General features: G+C 40.6%; 1 protein-coding gene across 2 annotated transcripts in view; it reads right to left on the bottom strand.

Moving 5' to 3' along the window:
• Window positions 1-13,908, bottom strand: part of TOX4 (TOX high mobility group box family member 4) — a 15,290-nt gene extending 1,382 nt beyond the window's left edge. The window contains exons 1-8 of one of the 2 annotated variants that reach the window (XM_032857028.1): window positions 13,792-13,908; window positions 13,514-13,582; window positions 6,356-6,598; window positions 5,179-5,439; window positions 4,597-4,827; window positions 2,775-2,855; window positions 1,689-2,432; window positions 5-168 (exon numbers count right to left, since the gene is read on the bottom strand). In XM_032857028.1, coding sequence (XP_032712919.1) covers window positions 5-168; window positions 1,689-2,432; window positions 2,775-2,855; window positions 4,597-4,827; window positions 5,179-5,439; window positions 6,356-6,598; window positions 13,514-13,582; window positions 13,792-13,797 — 1,799 coding nt within the window. In that variant the 5' untranslated portion in view covers window positions 13,798-13,908. Of the gene's footprint in view, window positions 1-4; window positions 169-1,688; window positions 2,433-2,774; window positions 2,856-4,596; window positions 4,828-5,178; window positions 5,440-6,355; window positions 6,599-13,216; window positions 13,386-13,513; window positions 13,583-13,791 lie in introns of those variants that run through there. The other variant, XM_032857027.1, reaches the window with a different exon arrangement.
• Between the last annotated feature and the right edge of the window lie 147 nt (window positions 13,909-14,055).

The raw sequence follows: 14,055 nt of genomic DNA, 5'->3' as shown, positions 1-14,055 counted from the left end.
TCACCTGCAGTGCTTTACCACACATTCATTGCTGCAGTACTCATTGTCCCAGTCCTTACTCACAACAGGAGGGTTCTCACAACCGGACCTCACACATCGAGGCTGGGGTGAGAGTGTCACAGGAGACCCACTCACCAATTCAACATCCATTTGAGAAGGAGACTCAACCTGTGAGAGGAAGAGAGCACCAAAGACAAATTAGATTGCTACTTACTTTGGTTTTTTTTTTTTTTTTTTAGATTTTATTTGTTTGTTTGGCAGAGAGAGAGGGAACACAAGCAGGGGCAGAGGGAGGGAGAAGCAGGCTCCCCACCAAGCAGGAAGTGCAATGTGGAATTCGATCCAGGACTCTGGGATCATGACCTGAGCCGAAGGCAGATGCTCACAACTGACCCACCTAGGCGCCCTCCACCTTTTTTTTTTTTTTTTTTTTTAAAGATGTGATTTGTCAGAGCACAAGCAGGAGCCACAGCAGGCAGAGGGATAAGCAGGCTCCCTGCTGAGCAAGGGGCCCAATATGGGACTCAATCCCAAGACACTGGGATCATGATCTGAGCTAAAGGCAGGTGCTTAACCAACTTAGTCACCGAGAGATCACAGGGGGGCAGAGTTTTTTTATAAAAGAGTTCCTGGTTTCCCCCTCTATATGCAGTTTTAGACTGACATAAAGATTCTTCCAGTTGGAGGAATGCTAGTTAGTATTCCTTAATTTTAACCCACTGAGCCACCCAGGTGCCCCAGTACTCCTTAATTTTAATCTTATCACTGACTTTATTCCACACTTGAATAATACTCCTGAAAATGTCCAAAGTATGGTGTCAGTAGAGGCTGGTTTACTTCAACTAGGATTGGGAGGGCTAAGAGAAGATAAAATGCACCATTAAAAAAAAGGAAAGACCTTGGGAGAGTCACAGATTCCAGCTGACAGGGGTTATTTTTCTTTAAATGATTGCTTCATTAATTGTGGATCTGGAGTCTCAAAACAGGCCCATATTTTATTTAGAAAGACTATTGGTGGGGTGCCTGCCTGGGTGGCTCAGTGGGTTAAGCCTCTGCCTTCAGCTTAAGTCATGATCTCAGGGTCCTGGGATCAAGCCCTGCATTGGGCTCTCTGCTAGGCAGGGAGCCTGCTTCCCCCTCTCTCTGCCTGCCTCTCTCTTCCTACTTGTGCTTTCGCTCTCTGTCAAATAAATAAATAAAATCTTAAAGAGACTATTGGTGATGTACAGATTAAAACTAGGGTAACTGGCATCGGTTTATGTCTCTTTGGAAGGACTCCATGATATGAACCAATTTTTTTCAACCTGTCCATCCCCCACCTAAAACATTAAGCCAACCAGCAGAGATGTAGGAGAAACTGAAGAACTTATATCTCCAAAGTTTAGGATCCTTGGATAGACACCTCTGAAAAATAACTCTGTGCTCAGGCTGTATCCTTTTGCATAGAACTTGCAATAGGACTTTTGTGTAGTTAAGTGGTCTGGGACAGACCACCCTCCTAAATGTTTCTCACCAAGAACACTACAGATTATCATGGGTAGGACAAGTCACAGTCGCAGGGAACTCCTACTACAGGAACTCCTGGCTGCCAGACATTAAATGCTAGTACCAACCTCCACTTTTATTGGGTCAACCAAAATAATTCTACCTTTCCACTGGTCTGGAGAAAGACTTGAAAATAGGCTCACCTCAGGAACTACATCTGTGATCATCTCACAGATTGTCTCAGGAGAAGTTTCCTCCACTGTATGGGCCTCGGGGCTGTTGTTTACAGGCCGCTCAGGACTGCTTTCCACAGCTGGTGGGACTAAGGTCGTCTGCATTTTCAGAGTGGGTGGAGGCACAATCTTGATCTGCAGAGGTGGCGGCTGTTGCTGTAAATTGATTCGAACTTTCTGAGGTGGAGGCTGTTGCATGGCCTGAAGTGGGGGAGGCTGCTGCAGAATGGTCACCTGCTGCTGAGTGGGAGGCTGAGGCATCTGTTGCAGTGGAGGGGGCTGAAGTCGGGGTGGAGGCAGTTGCATAGAAGCAGCGGCTGCTGCTGCGGCCTGCAACACTGAGCGAGTGACAATTTGGGCTTGTTGACTGGGCTGGATAGTGGCTGTACTGGTTTGACCTAGTTGGATCCCCCGGGAGGTCACCACTGTGGCTGGGATAACAGTAACCATCCCTCCTTGAGACATAGTAATAGAAGAGGGCAACATCTGTTTGGTAATAATCAACTTGGTGATATTGGGCTGACCCCCAGCCCCAGAGGATGCCTGGTTTGCCACATATGAGGAAAGAGTGGAGTTAACAACAATGGAAGGGGAGAGGGCAGGGGGCTCTGTTGAGGCTGGTGCTGGAGATGCTGGGTCAACAGTAGCCATAGGAGGTGGAGAAGGAGTCTGTGACGGTGGCACTGGATCCAATTCTACTGTTTCCACAGTGGCCTAAAAGACCCAAAAGAAATAAAGACAGCCATTGGGAAATTTATTCTCCTCCCCAGAACATATTCACTCTAATCACCTCCCAAGAAAAGATACATCACAGAGTGGGAGAAAGAAAAGAATTCTGGGAGTAAACAATGGAGTAATTGTAAATAATGGAGATAAACTCAGAAAGACAAACTGGTAAGGTTTGTGACAGAAACAATAGGAAACCTGTTATATACTTTTAAACTTTTAATACAACATAAAATTACAGGTCCCACAGGTTTTTGGTAGTATTTACTTCTTGTAACTGCTAATAAACAGCTCCAAAAATCTTTTTATTGCTTTTAGTAGCCCTCTTACCTGACACTCTTGATTGTCTTTATATGCAGCCAATGCCTTCAGATACTCTTTCTTGGCAGCTTCAGTTTTCCTCTTATACACCTACAGGAAAGGGAGAGACTGTTTAAAAAGTCCCCATACTCCTAGAAAAGACTAATAATTCTCTATTATTTATCAACGAATGACAGTTCATCTCAGTTAAATACTGGCACAACTCTTTAGTGAATATACTTCTGGAAGCTAGTAATCAAGACAGTCTCCATAACCGACTCTACAGTGACCATGCATCTGAAAGTCAACCAATCAGCAAGTCTTGCCAGAACAACGATGCTCCCAGAGTTAACACCAACCCATGCCCACTTTTATAACCGAAAAAAAAAATCTCAGATCCAAACACTATATAAAATCAATAGTCTGCTTAGCCTGTCACTGTGTCTAATGGGTATACTCTCCCTTAAGGAATGTGGCAAATTATTTGCAATGATGGCCACAAGAATTCCTCCCATCTTGTGTACTTTTTCTTCCATCAAGGGCTGAAACCTATTTCTCTGTCCTTTGAATCTGGGATAGCTCTGTGAACTGCTTTGACATAAGAAAATGGCTAAAGTGACAGAGAGGCCTTGCTCTAAGTCTGCCATGCTATAAGGAAGCCAGTCTGGCCTTTTGAAGGATGAGAGGCCATGTGAATGAGCAGGAAAGCCAACAAGTAGCACCAAATGTCACACATGGGAACAAGGTCACCTTGGCCAGCCATACCAGCTGTCATTTGACTACAACCACAAGAATGAGCCCAGGCAAGAACATCAGAAAAACCATCTAATCAATTCACATGACCATGAAAAACAATAAACTGCCACTATTTAAAGCTATTAAATTTGTGGTCTGTTGAGCAGCAATAAATGCTGTAGTTATAAATTTCAGCTTTTTGTTCCAAATATTAAGTAGCAGACTCACTTTGATCCAAGACCTGGGGAGTCTAGGCAATGTTAATTATAGCCATCTTCAGTGTTAACTGTATTGTATCTTTACATAGTATAATCTTTCTTTCTTTCTTTCTTTAGAACAAAGGAGAGAGGAATAGTAGGGAGGGAGGGGTGGGGGGAGAGAGGGAGAGAAAGAATCTTTAGCAGGCTTCACATGAAGTGTGGAGCCCAAGGTGGGATTCAATCTCATGATACTGAGATCATGACCTGAGCTGAAACCAAGATTTGGATGCTTAAGCCAACTCAGCCACCCAGGTGCCCCTATTTTTTAAATCCATATTAAATTCAGAGAGTTAACTATAGTTTTAAAGTTTATACTAGGACGATAGGAAAACCATAAACTAAAGTCTAAATTCAGACTGAGGCTAGTAGATTTTAGAGATGCAATTTACCAAGGAATGGCCTAATTTTACAGATGGAAAAAAAAATGGTGTTTAAATTAGATTTCAGTGTTTTTATAAACATTGTTAATAACGTTTAGATGTGCACTCTGGATTCAGTGGATGGCTATAACTTTTAAGGCAAAGTATGTTATGTGAATGCTACTTAAAAAAGAGTTTATATTGGGGGCACCTGGGTGGCTCATTTGGTTAAGTGATTGCCTTTGGCTCAGGTCATGATCCCAGAGTCCTGGGATCGAGCCCTGAGTCAGGCTCCTTCCTCAGCGGGGAGTCTGCTTCTCCCTCTCCCTCTGCCTGCTACTCTGCCTGCTTGTGCTCTCTGTCAAATAAATAAAATCTTTAAAAAAAATATATTAAATAAGAACTTAAAAAGTTAAAAGAAAACTTAAGTTTTTTATCCCCTTACTTAAAAACTTCTAGGACATTCACTACCCACTAGTCCCTCCATGTTTTGTTCACCTGTTTTTGCTCCTCTCCAAGACTATCCCACATGGAGGCCACAATTTTTGAAACCTCCCCAAAAGTGGCATTGGGATTCTGTCCCTTGATGGCAGCCTGTGTATCACGGAAGAATAAAGCATATGCTGAAACTGGCTTTTGAGGTTCATTAGGGTCTTTCTTTTTTCTCTTCTTTGGGGCCTTCTGCTTTTTTCCTGCTTCCACCACAACTGTCTTCTGGCTGGGAAGTTGCTGCAAGGGAGAAAACAGAGAATTACAAAAGGAAAGAGGGAAGTGTCATGTCTGGAGAACTGTAAGAAAAGGACTTTTATGTGGGGGAACTAACTAGGCATATGGATGGAATTTTCAGAAATGCTAAAGAGAGGCAATAGGATTAAGACATTAGTAAAGTATGTGAGGACCAATTAGAATGGGGATTGGGGAAAGCATTATAAACTGTAGATTGAGAGGCAGGACCCCATACCCAGAAAAAGGCAGAGGACATGGCAGGGCAGGAGCAAATAATACTGAGTAGGCTCTGTATGCCAAGAGTTTTATCCCAGAATATCATGGCAGATTTGATTTTGGCAGGGAATGCCTCACCCTCCGGAAATCCTCAACACCATCCTCATGAAGTGAACTAGTAGGTGAAGGGGTGGTTGAAAGACGATCCTCAGGTGACTGGGCAGGTGGCAGGATGGTGCCACCCCCTAAGCTCAAACCAAGTTGAGAACTCAGTTCTGACTGATCAATGGTGGTCAACTGGCTATGCCCCATCAAGCCAGATGTCATGTCTGTCATTGGTACATCAATTGTAACAGGTGGGTTGGCACTATACTGAGTTCCTATAGAATGGTCCAAGTCCTGAGAGAAGCAGAAGGACTAATTAAACACTAAATATAAAAAAACACCACTCTTTCCCCCCACTGAATTCAGGACAGTTTATAACCTTTGCTTATCCAGACTGTATGATCACTTAAAGACTAAACATCAAATACTTTATCTATATATTAAGCTTTTTAATAAAGTACAGAAATTATTAAAATCAACTTCTTTGTACTCAAAAGCCTGTTCTAAAATAATGAAAAATAACCAGAGAAGTCTTAATTATGGACAAGTTGAAAGGACAAATAAATTATTCAGTAATCTGGAGGTAGTGATGACACATAGGGTAAAAAAAAAGAAAAACTTTTTTTTTTTTTTTAAAGAAAAACTTCCTTCCTGTACTCTCCTATAATAATGGTTTTTTAAAATTGCAACACACAGGCAATCAAGAGTAGGCCAGTGTTAGAGATTTTTGGCATCAAATATAGTGTGAAGATGTGCTACTGATGAAATGTGCTGGAAGCCCAATACACTGATTTATAACATACTAACTCACAATTAATACATTTGGTTCAGCCTGGGTTTGAATAACTCTCAACATGCCAGCTAACACACTCACATTTTCTTTACACACATTTTAATCTTAGGATGTGATGGCAATTATAGAAGGTGAAAAAAACACCCTTCCCCATCACAGTCCTTTTCATATCTGGGTGAACACTGGACATTTCATAATTTTAAATCATTTTTCAAATAAAATCGATTAAAATGATTAAATATCCTTCAGGGGAAACGAAGTCTTCATTTCCCCTGAAGGCTCCCCTGTGAGCCTTTAAACACAGAATGAGAACCAAGTAATACCCAAGTGTACTAGGGAAGAGAGAGTCAATTTTATCTCCTGTACCACCACCAAGCCCAGGAGCTTGGGTAAACTTGATAATGTCTTGCCCCTTACCATGGTCAAGCCCCCACTCAGGAGCCCCCCGCCCTGCTCCATCAAGCCATGGGTCATGCCCACAGGCATGTCCAATGTCTGGACCCCATATTGGGCTGAAAAGCTGCCATCCTGAGAGGAGGAGGGGTCTGCCAGGTCATCAAAGTGGCCAACCACATCTGAGACAGCCAGTGAGGGATCAGAATCCAGAGAGATAGGTGGGATTTCAAATTCCTCATCTCCCAAGCTTGGTGTATGGAATGTCTGTAGGGGGAAAAAAGGGGAAAAAAAGTTAGTTGTAAGAGGAGGAACTGCATACTGCTAAGTGGAGAACATGGCTGGGTACTGGAGTTTCTTAGCGTACCTCTGGATCCTATATTTGTTACCAATTTATTAGGACCTATTTAATTTTACAAATAAACCTCTCTCTTTTTTTTTTTTTAATTTTATTTTTTCAGTGTTCCAAGATTCATGGTTTATGCACCACACGCAATGCTCCATGCAATATGTGCCCACCTTAATAACCACCACCAGGCTCACCTAACCCTCCACCCGCCTTACACCGCTCTCCTTCTTAATACCCTTGTTCATATGGCATATACAAGGCTGCCAAAATCAATCACAGTTTTCAGTTTCTTATCTTTGCCATCTCAGTTGTCCTATCATACTTATTGTTTTAATGAGTGACACTTTTTCAGCACTGTAAGGACCCAGTCTTTATAAATTGTTTTGCCTACTATGTTTAAAAACTCTCGAAAGATTCTAATTGACAACAGTTATTTTGCAGTTATACACCTGAACTATTAGTCAACAAAAATTCATTGTCAGCCAGACAATGAACACTTTTTTGACTACTGTTTTTAGGTTCCTTTGACACAAATTCTAAAAGGTACTGTCACAGGAACAATATCCTTTTCTAAGATATCTACACTTAAGAGTTCCATCTTAGAAATCATGACATTAACAACAAATAAGGTTACCATTTGTACAGCATTTTTGGAAAACCCAACAATGTCAAGGTTAATATTGAGCAGAAAAATCTTCATAAGAGCTACAGCCAAAAGGCAAACTGGTTCTCTAACTTTCCTAGTCTTGCTCTCACAGAGCCTTTTCTGCAACAGAGAAGAAGAAAAAGATTACTCCAGCTAGCCATAAAACCCAATTCCTTCCTTGAATTCAACTACAGTAACAGACTCATTCTATACTGAATGGGTGAACATTCATGGAGCTAAAAGACCAATGTCTGACAGTAAATGCTAGTTCCTTTTTGACACTAAAAAACTAAAATGGCAACATCTGTAGCAAGAGCATTATCTAAGAGACTTTGCAAAAGACTTTGATGTCAGAGACATATGGGTTCAAGTTCTAGCTCTGTCAATTACTAAAGGACTCTGAAAGGGTCTTCCTCATCTATAAAATGAGAGTTGTAACAGTACTCTCCTTATATTGTTATTTTAATAACTATTAATTATTGCTATTAATATTAATTAATATTAATATTAACATCCTAATTATTATTAACTTATGACCTGATAATCAGTTATAGATAATTAGAATTTTAGAAACTTTAAATTCAGTCAACCTATCACATGGTATAGTAAATATCAACTGATTCAGACCAAATTCAGTAATTACCCATATTTTCCCCTCATGATTAAACAATACATTCTTTAAGAGTTCCTCAAGGTTATTACAGGTCCAGAAAGGGTCTCATTAATATCGCCGTATTTAGGGGCACCTGGGTGGCTCAGATGGTTAAGCTTCTGCCTTCAGCTCAGGTGATGATCTCCAGTTCCTAGGATGGAGCCCTATGTCAGGCTCCCAGGTCAGCTGGGAGTCTGGTTCTTCCTCTCCCCCTGCTTGTGCTCTCTCTTAAATGAATAAATAAAATCTTTTAAAAAATCACCAATTTTACTTTATTTTATTTTTTAAGTTTTATTTATGTAATTTCTACACCCAACATGGGGCTTGAACTCACAGCCCTGAGGTCAAGAGAGTCGCCTGCTCTTCTGACTGAGCCAGCCAGATGCTCCACCATTTTTATTTTAATAAAGACATTGCTAGAAAGAAATTTCCAGCTGGCAGAAACTAGGGAGAAAAAAAATATGTCTGTGAAATGCCTAATCTCTCTCTGAATCACATTGGCAAACTGAAAAAAGTTTCCTACAAGACAAAAAAGATATATATAGATATAGATCGCTTCATTTCTACATTTTCCTTCTTCCAAGATCCTTACTATTTTACTTAACATGGTAAAAAATTTGGTAGTTGTGTGAGATGTGACATTAGAGTGGTACAAGGAACAGGAGCAAGCAGTTCTTGATGGGAAAAACTAAAAATCTTCCCAATAACTGAACTTTTCTCAGTACATAGCTCATGATTCTTGCGTGAAAGTTCTGAACTTGAGGTTTGTGACTCTTTCTGAAATTTCAGTTTAGGTTCATGTGAGATTTTTCAAGCGAGAACAAACATTTCTACCAAATTTTCATGCAAACAAAGTTATGGGGATGGGAAAAAGGATCAGGGTAAACATTTACTGTAATAGATTAATAGTTGTATGATAGGGGTGCCTGGGTGGCTCAGTGAGTTAAAGCCTCTGCTTTCAGCTCAGGTCGTGATCTCAGGATCCTGGGATTGAGCCCCACATCAGGCTCTCTGCTCAGCGGGGAGTCTGCTTCTTGGACTCTCTCTCACTCTCTCTCAAATAAATAAAATCTTAAAAAAAAATAGCTGTATGATATTAGTTTTCAATTTTTATAAGATACAGAATGTTTTGACAAAGCAAAAGATGCCTATCCTTTTCTGCTTAACAGAACAAAAAGCAGCTCTGCCAAGATATGAAAATGATACTATTTGGTAAAGAGAAGAGAAAAAGTAAAAATTCATATCCAAAACAAGAGAACAGTGTTCTGCAGAGGACTACCCTTCATAAACCGTCTGGAGTGCTCTCATGGACTACACTAAAAACTCAGACATGCAGAGATTCCATTGTATCCAATTAACAAGGCATTCTTTCTATGCACCACCCCCTGGAATGTGGAAACAGCTTTGTTATTCAGTATCCATAGCTTTAAAGTTTGTTTTTTGAGGGGGGGGGTGGTTTTGCTTATTTGTTTCTTCCCTAAGTAAAAGAATAGCAATGATCAAGAATACAGAGGGTAAAATAGAGGCTAGAATACACACGAGATTCACTCTAAAGCTCTTTTATTACCACAAATGATTACGGAGGAAAAACCAATAACGAATATCTAGTTATTTTATTTTAGTGGATCTGCTACATAACTAGATCATACTCTACCAGATATAAAACTGTAGCAGATAGGGACACCTGGGTGGCTCAGTTGGTTAAGCAGCTGCCTTCGGCTCAGGTCATGATCCCAGTGTCCTGGGATGGAGTCCCACATCAGGCTCCTTGCTCATCAGGGAGCCTGGTTCTCCCTCTGCCTCTGCCTGCCATTCTGTCTGCCTGTGCTCGCTCTCTCTCCCTCTCTCTCTCTGATAAATAAATAAAATCTTAAAAAAAAAAAAAACTGTAGCAGATATTCAGGTAAAAATAAGTGATTTTGACCCAGGAGAAAACAAGATGATGTAGCTATCTTCTCATTCAGGCTTCTTTTCCTTCTCTGTTAAATACTGGGCATTTTTAAGGAAGGAAACAATTCGGGAATTACAGTTTATAAACAAGGATGCTCACCTACTTAGAGAATGAAACAAAACAAAACAAAAACACGATTTCCCACTTTTCCTATTTCCCCATGCCAAAACATACAACCCAGTATTTCTTTAAATACTTTGTGTAGATTACTCATTTTAAGGAAATTTATTTTAATCCAATACCTATTTACTCATACTACACTGGTACAATGGGTCATTAAGATAATCCATTGTTCTTCTTAAAAAAATGCTATAGTAGTGAACATTTTAACTATTTAGCTGGAAATAATTAACTGGTTCTAATATTATAAGTACTTTTCCTAATTAAAAATAGGTATCTTCATATTATTTCCTGAAAGTGCTGAAAGCACAGTATCATTGTATAAGAGCCAATGAGAATGAGGAAAACAGAAAGATTAAACTCCCTTCAGAGAGTAGAACTTTCCTGTCTCAGGCAATGCTGTAACACATCTTAAGCATTCCTCTCTGGATACTTACTCCTTAGAAATTTTTAGTAAAGTGTATAGCTCAAAGAATGTTTACATATGTAACATCCAATTAACCATCACCCAGATCAAAGATAAAGAACTTTTCTATCACTGTAAAGATTCTGTCATACTCCTTCCCAGTCAATATTCTGGGACCACTATTCTGATTTCTATTACCATATTTTCACTTTGTCTATTCCCTATATTTATTAAAAAAAAAAAAAGAACTTATATAGTGTCTACTCTTTTATGTCAGGCTTTTTACTCAAATATATATATATATATATTTCAGATTTTTAATTTATTTATCAGAGAGAGAGACAGTGAGTGCATGCACAAGCAGGCGGAGTGTCAGGCAGAGGGAGAAGCAGGCTTCCCGCTGAGCAAGGAGCCTGATTTGGGCCTTGATCCCAGGACAGTGGGATCATGGCCTGAGCCAAAAGCAGACGCTCAACCAACTGAGCCACCCAGGCATCCCAATAATATATTTTTGGGATCACCCAAGGTACATTTATTAGTAGTTCATGTTCTTTTTTATGGCTATGTAGTATCTCTTTTTACAAATATACCAGTTTAGAGACATTTGGGTTGTTTCCAGTGCTTAGCTATTATGAGTACAGTTGCCGTGAACATACATGTTTTTGGTGAATATATGCACTCAGTTCTCTCATGTTTACATCAAGGAGTAGAATTGCTGGGTCCCAGGGTAGGTATATGTTCATTTTTAGCAGATACTGCTAGTTTTCCAAAGTAATTGAATCAATTTACACTTCAATCAGAATGGTTAAGAGTTATCTGAATCCTTGCCGAATCTTGTAATTGTTTTTAATTTTAGCCATTCTAGTGGGTATATAGTCATGCTCGTTATAATTTTAACTGGTATTCCTCTGATGAGTGATGATGACACTCTTTCATCTGGATACCCTCTTTTGTGAAGTGTGTGTTCAAATCTTCTGCCTATTTTTAAATTGGGTTTTTTACTCTATTACAAGTATTCGATATATCCTGAGTATGTGTCAGGTATGTGTATTAAAATATCTTCTCCCAGTCTATGGTGTACCTATTTAATTTCTTGATGATGTCTTTTGATGAAAAGACGTTTCTAATTTCAATGAACTCCAATTTTTCAATTTTTTTAATTGTTAGAATTTTTGGACATCTTTTTTTCTTGCAAGGAAACTCAAACTTTTTCTAAAAGAAAAATTTAATATCACCTTTACCTAGTTCTAAGTTATATTGGAGGTGGTTCACAATAAGACCAGGCACAACAAAAACCACAAACCAACTGAAATAAAGGTCAAAAGCAAAAAAAAAAAAAAAAAAAAAAGGAGGGGAAGGGACGGTGAAGTTATAATGAGAATTGTTAGCTACAACAAAGACCTAAGCTAAAGGAAGACACTGAACTTTAGTTGTGAGCTTCTTGGCAAAATTGTTTTTTTAAATTTCTTAAAGTTATAAAAACACATACAAAAAGGATAGACTCAAACCTGGAGAGTTTCTTTATGAGGCCAGTGTGAAATTTACCACACTCTAAATTTAAATCTAATTCAGAAAAAATTGGCAGTGAGGGGCGCCTGTGTGGCTCAGTCCTTAAGCATCTGCCTTTGGCTCAGGTCATGATCCCAGGGTCCTGGGATTGAGCCCCACATCTGGCTCCCTGCTCAGCAGGAAGCCTGCTTCTCTCTCTCCCACTCCCCCTGTCTGTGTTCTTTCTCTTGCTGTGTCTCTGTCAAATAAATAAATAAATAATTTTTTAAAAAATGAAGAAAAGAAATTGGCAATGATGCACATTCATGTGGATAAGGTCGATGTGAGATTTGTAACACTCCAAATAATGAAATAAAATCATGGAGACAGCATTCAGAAGAAAATGGCAATGAGAATGGAAAGCATCAAAAAGATTTAGTTTTATATCATTTCTAAATTTGTTGTTCATTTGAGCCACACCTTCCCTTCCTTAAGAGAATAGCAATAACCAATAATGGCAATAAAGAAATCAAACTATCAATTGTCCCTTTTCAATCTAATTCTCATCCATGAAAATGTTAAGGTTTAATACAGGATAAACCTACTCAACAGCAACTGAGAATTCTTAGGACAAAAAACAAACGAACAAAAAAAACCGATGCAAGTGCTTCACATCACTTTAGGGAAAAAAAAAAAAGTACTAAAAATTCTCACCCCCCCCCCCAATTCTAGAAAGCTCAAGACAAGTTTTTCAAAGACCAGGAAATTTATTTTTTCTGTTCCAAATCTTACTATTTCACCCTGCCTAAATAAGGATTTGTGTCTATATTATGACAATATTTGAAGCAAAGCTTTTTCACAGATTACTAAAGCACCTCATCATAACCATTACTCCTACTTCACAACATCATAAGAAACTATTTTTACAGCCATTTGACAGCCAGAGAATCTGTGACATACAAAGGTGAAGTAACCTGCCCAAACTCTTGAGTCACTGGCAAACAAACACATGTACTCAACTCCATGTTTCCCGGCAACTATTTCCTTTCATCCTGTCACTAGTAAAACAAGCCTGTTGGTAAACATAACTACTTCAAAAAAAAAAAAACAACAAAACAAAAACAACCCTCGAGTAGAAGTTTAAGTGAAACAAAGACCCTGCAACAGAGATAGTTCCAAGAACACATGTTCACAGTGAACCCTTTAAGGAAACTCCTCGCTTACCCCAATTTCTTTAGCTGAAGTAATCTCTTCCCGCCGTGAGCCCCCCTACCTTGTTGTAGTTATTTCTCCCCAATGAAAGGAAACAATTCCACCCTGTCTTCCAATCCAGAATCACTCTGAAATGGGTTAGCTCTTCCCAAAGTCCTGCTTTTCTGATGACAGCAGCTTCCCCGGCCTTCCCCTTAGTCTTCATAGGTTCTGGAAGCAGCTGCCACTGTCCTCTGAACACCAATCGCGGCCCCTAGTTCCCAGCCCCCCGGCCCGGGCGTCCGCGCTCTCCTCCCCACCGCCCTACCCCACCGCGGCTTCAGGCCCTCCCCCCACAGCGTCGCCAGCTCGTGCTCACCTCGGCCCCTGACAGGAAGGGGTGCGAGGGCCCTGTGATCGTCAGGTAATTGTCATTTCCTCCGGGAAACTGGAAACCAAAAGAAAGCCGCGGGGATAAGTTAGGGGGAGTAGGGAACTAGGATAGAGCGAAGGATTCTGTCCCCGACATTCTGACAACACTTCCAAACCCGGCTCCCTTCGCCCCTCCCATCAGCAGCCTCTCCGCCCGGCTTCCCGCCTGTTTCGACTCGGTCGGCCGCACTCTCTCGCCAGCCTTCTTAACGCTCAGGTTCCTACCTCCATCTTCACACAACGGCTACCACCGTCTCAGTTCCCTCATCGCTCCCACCGCCCCCACCGGACTCGAACTGCCGTCATTTCCTCAAGGACGCGCGTCGCTCTCCGCTGATTGGAAGGAGAGCCGTGGGGCTGCTGCCGGGAAGGCCGAGAGGACGGAAAGGGTAGCTACCGCCCCCTGGAGCTTGGTGGGATAATGGCAAATAGAAGTATTGGAAGCGTCCCTCGAGGTGCTGTCCGGGTATTACAGTCCCTCCAACCGAG

Source organism: Lontra canadensis, unplaced genomic scaffold (assembly GCF_010015895.1).
Source record: "Lontra canadensis isolate GAN:19392208 unplaced genomic scaffold, GSC_riverotter_1.0 scaffold12, whole genome shotgun sequence".
NCBI lineage: Eukaryota > Metazoa > Chordata > Mammalia > Carnivora > Mustelidae > Lontra > Lontra canadensis.
Note: the sequence above shows the minus strand (reverse complement) of the source record. Positions and strands in the feature narration are given on the sequence as shown.